The sequence below is a fragment of the Mus pahari genome, chromosome 21, assembly GCF_900095145.1.
Source record: "Mus pahari chromosome 21, PAHARI_EIJ_v1.1, whole genome shotgun sequence".
Taxonomy (NCBI): Eukaryota; Metazoa; Chordata; class Mammalia; order Rodentia; family Muridae; genus Mus; species Mus pahari.
Window position 1 is genome coordinate 8,501,071 of NC_034610.1, and position 5,955 is coordinate 8,507,025.

Sequence of the window (5,955 nt, forward strand, 5' to 3'; positions counted from 1 at the left end):
CAGAGCTGAGAGGCTCTGAGAGAACAGGGACTCAGGCAAGTGCATGTGACAGCCAGGTCTGGAGTACTCTGCAGAGGAACGGCCCTCCAAGTCTCAGGTCACAGGAGTAGCTTCTAGGAGTCCTGCTTCCTCCTGAAACTATCCTTTCAGACATTTGCTTCTGCAGGTTCCTAACCAATGTAGCAAGATATACAGTCACACTCAAATAGCAAATATTTAAACCATTTATTGCCATTAAGTTACAGATCTGAGTTACATATGGAAAACACCGATACTTGTTATCACTGGAAATTATGTGTAGACATGTGACCAACTGAGGGTTTACTATTGTCTTTAAAGAAAAAGTCAAGAGTTTTGAGTACTTAAGTGCTTGTAGTTATAAAATTTTGTTGCCTTAGATTTTTTTATTACACAAATCCCAATAGATAATATACATATTACTACAGATTGCTATAGATAAAACCATCATTCAAAATTATTAAATTAGTTACATATTTTGAACTACTCTTGATGAAGACAAATAAAGTTTAGCATTGATAAGGCAGCAGAGAGTTGGTTTAGGGACTCTCAGCTATTCAATAATGTTGGCATGGTCATTAAAGATAGCGTTCTGTGTTTTCCCCTCAGCACGACTGTTCATGCTGACATGATCTGTGGCTGCAGCAGTGGCTGGAGCACTGTCCCTTTCAAGAGCTGGTCCTTGCACTGCTATGCAGATGGCCGCTTACTCATCCTGGAAATAATTGGAGACAATTTCAGTGAGAAACAAAGACTACTGCCAGTCCCAGAGGCTCTGCATGGCTTTGGAAGACAAGTTTCTATATCATGGTTTTGTAACAATGGTACATTATATTTTTTTATTTTTTATTTTTAAAGATTTATTTATTTTATGTGTGTAAGTACACTGTAGCTGTCTTCGGACACACCAGAAGAGGGAGTCAGATCTCCTTATGGATGGTTGTGAGCCACCATGTGGTTGCTGGGATTTGAACTCAGGACCTTCAGAAGAGCAGTCGGGTGCTCTTACCTGCTGAGCCATCTCACCAGCCCCATTATATTTTTTTTAAATTGAGTTTCTCACCAATCCCTCAAAACAATCCATTAAAATGTGCTTACTCGTAGTTGATAAGTCGTCCTCCCTGAATGAGCTGAGCCACTTCGTTTGTTACGTGGCATGCAAACAGAAGCCAGTTTCGAGGTTGTACCTTGTAGGCAAATCTCATGAATGTCAGAGAATAGCAACAGAGGGCTGAAAAACATCAAAACAAACAACATGAATATCTAGAATACCAGGCCGAAGGAAACAAAAGTCAGTATATCTAATGCCATAGTGAAAAAGAACCTTTCCCACCTCTGCACCCCTCTGCACCCCTCTGCACCTATAACCCGGGCTGAGTTGTATGCAGGAGCTGTCATGTGCAATGCCCCCCTTTTCCTCAACGTGTTCTTACCGAAAGTCATCCGCCCACTGATAATCTCTGGAGATTTCTTCATGTCATTGATAGCAGCAATGGGGAGACCCCAGTTGGCAACTGGGCCCCAGAAATGCTGCAGTAAAGAAGAGGGGAAAGGGGTGGGGAAGTTAGACAGAACCAGAAACAGCTGCATCCCACCTCTTTAAACAACACAGGCGTGGGAAAGGAGTCTTCACCCTCATGTCTTCAAGTTAACTGACTTACAGTTCCACGGTTGCTCACATTTCCCTGTGAGCCAGTTCTTTCAGGGTGAGCCCAGAGCTAAGAAGGGTCAGCTTACATGGCATGCAAACGTGCCATACTAATATTCAAGCTCCTCACTAATTTCCACATTACAAGTCAGCACTCTCTCATTTACCCACTTAGAGAATTGAAAAATGATACCAACTTCTTACATAATCTATTCCTACATAATTTAAACCTTGTTATAACTACTCTCTATAATGTTTCTACCTATCAAAATGCTTTTCCCCAGATTTTCATTAAGTTATTATTAGTAAAATGCAGAGCTGAAATTGGACACCTTTTTCTTTCCTTTTTTAAATTAAGATTTTATTTATTTGTTTTATACATATGAATGTTCTACTTGAATATATGCCTGCATGCCAGAAGAGGGCATCAGATCCCATTATAGATGGTTGTGAACCACCATGTAGTTGCTGGGAAATGAACTCAGAACCACTAGAAGAGCAAACAGTGCTCTTAACACTGAGTCACCTCACAGTCCTGGACACTTTGTCTAAGGAAATAATATTTTTTTAAGGATACACTTTTAAAGATTGATCAATTTTTCTATTGTTGTTGCTTTCTTTTTCAAGAGCCAAGGTTTCTCTGTGTAGCCCTGGCTGTCCTGCAACTCAGTCTGTAAACCAGACTGGTCTCAAACTCCGAAATCCACCTGCCTCTGCCTCCTAAGTGCTGGGATCAAAAGCATGCTACACCAACATGATGTGGCTTGATTTTATTATTTGAGACATGGTCTCATTATGTAGCGCTGGATAGTCTAGAACTTACTATGTAGACCAGGCTAGCGCCAACTCACAGAGATCTCCCTGCTCCTGCTGGGATTAAAGGCACACACCACTATACCACTATGCCTGACTTAAAAGATGTTTTAAAATTTTTGTGCATATGTATGTGTGTTGCGGGGGAATATCTATAGCTCTAAGCATAGGTGCCCTTGGAGTTCAGAAGAGGGCATCAGACACCCTGGAAACTAGTTACAAGTGGTTGTGGGCTACGCACCATGGACACTGGGAACCAAACTCAGGTCCTATGCAAGAATAACACTTGTTTTTAAGTGCTGATCCATCTCTACAGTCCAAGTAAAGAAATATATTTTAGGGGCTGGTGAGATGGCTCAGTAGGTAAGAGCACCCAACTACTCTTCCGAAGGTCCGGAGTTCAAATCCCAGCAACCACATGGTGGCTCACAACCATCCATAACAAGATCTGACGCCCTCTTCTGGAGTGTCTGAAGACAGCTACAGTGTACTTANATATAATAAATAAATAAATCTTTAAAAACAATATATTTTAGCCTATACATGAACTTGGAAATCTACAGCCAGGGTTCCACACACTAAGAAATTAATACTGTTTGAAAATACTTTTGAAGTAAATATTTTTTAAAAAAGTAGATAACTTTCTGTTCTAAAACTATCCACATCTAAAGTAAACAAAATCAAGCCATTTAATAGCAGCCATGTCTAATTTATTTTCATTTCTGAGGGAAAATGTATTAAACCAATGAGTTTCGTCAACAGAATTATAATTGTTCGCATAGAGTTTGAACACACTAAATAGACTGGCCTTCACTGGCCTCCCTGCTGCCATAGATTGTGAAGGATACAGACTGTGAAATACATTTACAATCTTAACAATCCTGAGAGAAGTGGGAAAAAGGGCAACACAAGAAAAATAATTTAGGGGCTGGTGAGATGGCTCAGCGGGTAAGAGCACCCAACTGCTCTTCTAAAGGTGCAGAGTTCAAATCCCAGCAACCACATGGTGGCTCACAACCATCCTTAACAAGATCTGACTCCCTCTTTGGGAGTGTCTGAAGACAGCTACAGTGTACTTACATATAATAAATAAATAAATCTTTAAAAAAAAAAGAAAAATAATTTAGGACTACACTCAGTGTGGTAGGAGACTGTGCTGAAGTTAACCTAGCATGCTTAAAGTAAACCTAAGTTCTGAGGCGCATGCACAGCAAGCTCTGCCCAACTTTCCTCCTTTCTTTCTCCACTGGTCTATTTCTTTTTTTCTTTTTCTTTCTTTCTTTCTTTCTTTTTTCTTTTTCTTTTTTTTGGTTTTTTGAGACAGGGTTTCTCTGTGTAGCCCTGGCTGTCCTGGAACTCACTCTGTAGACCAGGCTGGCCTTGAACTCAGATATCCGCCTGCCTCTGCCTCTCGAGTGCTGGGATTAAAGGCGTGCACCACCACGCCCGGCTTTCTGGTACAAGTTTTAATTCTCTCTTCCCTAATCTAAAATGTTTCTGGTCTAGACTGTCAGAGATTGAATCAATTTATAGAAAAATAAGGGAATTTTGTGATTAGTATTTATCAATTACATGAAAAAAATGTTTTTACTTTGCTATTTTTATTTTAGGTATAAAAAGTTGAAACAGAAGCAAGTAGCATGGTATGAGACTTCTCTCTATTTGGAAAGCAAGCCATGAGAACCAGTTCCCTGCCAGAAAGAGCCACCTCAGTCTGCTCCCTCTCTCCGCCTGGCTGTCACGTTCTGAGGTGACTATTGTTAAGGAAGGAATGCAGGCTCCTTTGTAAACACAGGAGAGCTGTGGTCCACAGACGCAGGCCCGGAGATGTGCTTCACCTACAGCTTACCATCTACCGTGGGAGTCATCTCTAACTCTATGAAAGCAGAGAGTCCACAGTGCCCAGAATGGCTACAATTTTCTTACCGTACTGTTTTGTGGAGTCATCAAGGTTCAGACAGAGGAGACATGGAGGGAATAAAACAAAAAGAAAAAGAATCAGATGCTTCCAAATGGTTCTAGTTCATTTCAAGCTCACATGCATTTAAGCTGTAGTCACAGTTTGTTTCTGTCTGAGAATAAACCAGATGGTCCAGTGGGTAAAGGTGCCCACCACAAGCCTAACAACCTGCCTTTGATTCCTGAGACCCACATACACCAAGGAGAGAACTGAATCCCAAGTTGTTCTCTGACTTTCTCAAGTGTGCTATGACATACGAACCTCCTCACACAACAGTTTTATAAGGGAATCATATGTAATAACAGGTGAAATCAATTTATTCTATGAAAATAAGCTTCATCTTTAGATCTGAGCTGCCTAATAAAAATACAAAGTGAATAAACACTTGGGATGAATATGTAATTACATTTTTCTGCAAGTCATCTTAAGTAAAGAGCAGGTTGTACATCTATAATTTTAGCACTCAGGAGGTTCCGGCAGGAGGATTGTCAGTTAGAGATTATTTAAGGATACAAAGCAAGTTTGAGGCTTGAATTATATAGTGAGACCTGGTGAGAGAATGTGTGTGAGGGATACAAATTCTTAAAGTTAATCCTAGTATGTAAGCAACACTTTAATGTGAACATGTCATCGTTAAAATTACCAATTAGTTATTTACATACTTTTGTACTCATTATTTGAAGCCTAGTGTGGTTCCACACTTAATGAACATCTCAGTTTGGACTTGCCACTGTTCAAGTGCAGGCCAGTGTGTCAGCACAGCCTTGGAAACACTGCTGAACTTTAATAGTAATGAACTTTCACTGTCACATAAAGTTAGTCTCATCAAAGGGCTATTTTTCTTACAACCGAAATACCTAAAGTGGCACCTGGTGTGCAAAGTAATTATTGAATCAATTAGTGAATGCATGAAGCAACAGTGGTATTTCCTGAATGTTGAATTTTCCTATCTTTAAAAAAATAAACACAAAACACATTTATTTTATTTTATTTTCTGAGAGACAGAGTTTCTCTTTGTAACTCTGGCTGTTCTAGAACTTGCTCTATAGACCAGGCTGGCCTCCAACTCAGAGATTTGCCTGCCTATGCCTCCTAAAGGTATGCACCACCACCACCTGGCTAAAATTAATTAATTAATTAATTAATTAATTAAAAAACCAAAAGTTTTGTAGGGCTAAAGGAGAGATCACTTAGTTGAGAGCATCTTCTGCTTTTTCAGAGGACCTAGGTTCAGTTCCCAGTACTAATATGCAGGCTTACAACTACCTATAACTCCAGTTTCAAAGGATCCTATGCCTTCTTGTGGTCTCATGTGGGCACCTGCATTCAGGTGGTACAAAGATCTACTTATGAAGGCTCATGACTATACACATAAATAAAACAAAACGCTGGGCAGTGGTGGCACACACCTTTAATCTCAGCACTTGGGAGGCAGAGGCAGGTGGATTTCTGAGTTCGAGGCCAGCCTGGTCTACAGAGTGAGTTCCAGGACAGCCAGGGCTATACAGAGAAACCC

At 40.3% G+C, this 5,955-nt stretch overlaps 1 protein-coding gene across 1 annotated transcript in view; it reads right to left on the minus strand.

Annotated features, from left to right (window-relative positions):
• Nucleotides 1-206: 206 nt before the first annotated feature.
• Nucleotides 207-5,955, minus strand: part of Mpc1 (mitochondrial pyruvate carrier 1) — a 13,864-nt gene continuing 8,115 nt past the window's right edge. The window contains exons 2-5 of the mRNA XM_021221456.2: nt 4,406-4,409; nt 1,452-1,548; nt 1,117-1,249; nt 207-733 (exon numbers count right to left, since the gene is read on the minus strand). Of these exons, the coding sequence (XP_021077115.1) occupies nt 709-733; nt 1,117-1,249; nt 1,452-1,548; nt 4,406-4,409 (259 nt within the window). The 3' untranslated portion in view covers nt 207-708. The remainder of the gene's footprint in view (nt 734-1,116; nt 1,250-1,451; nt 1,549-4,405; nt 4,410-5,955) is intronic.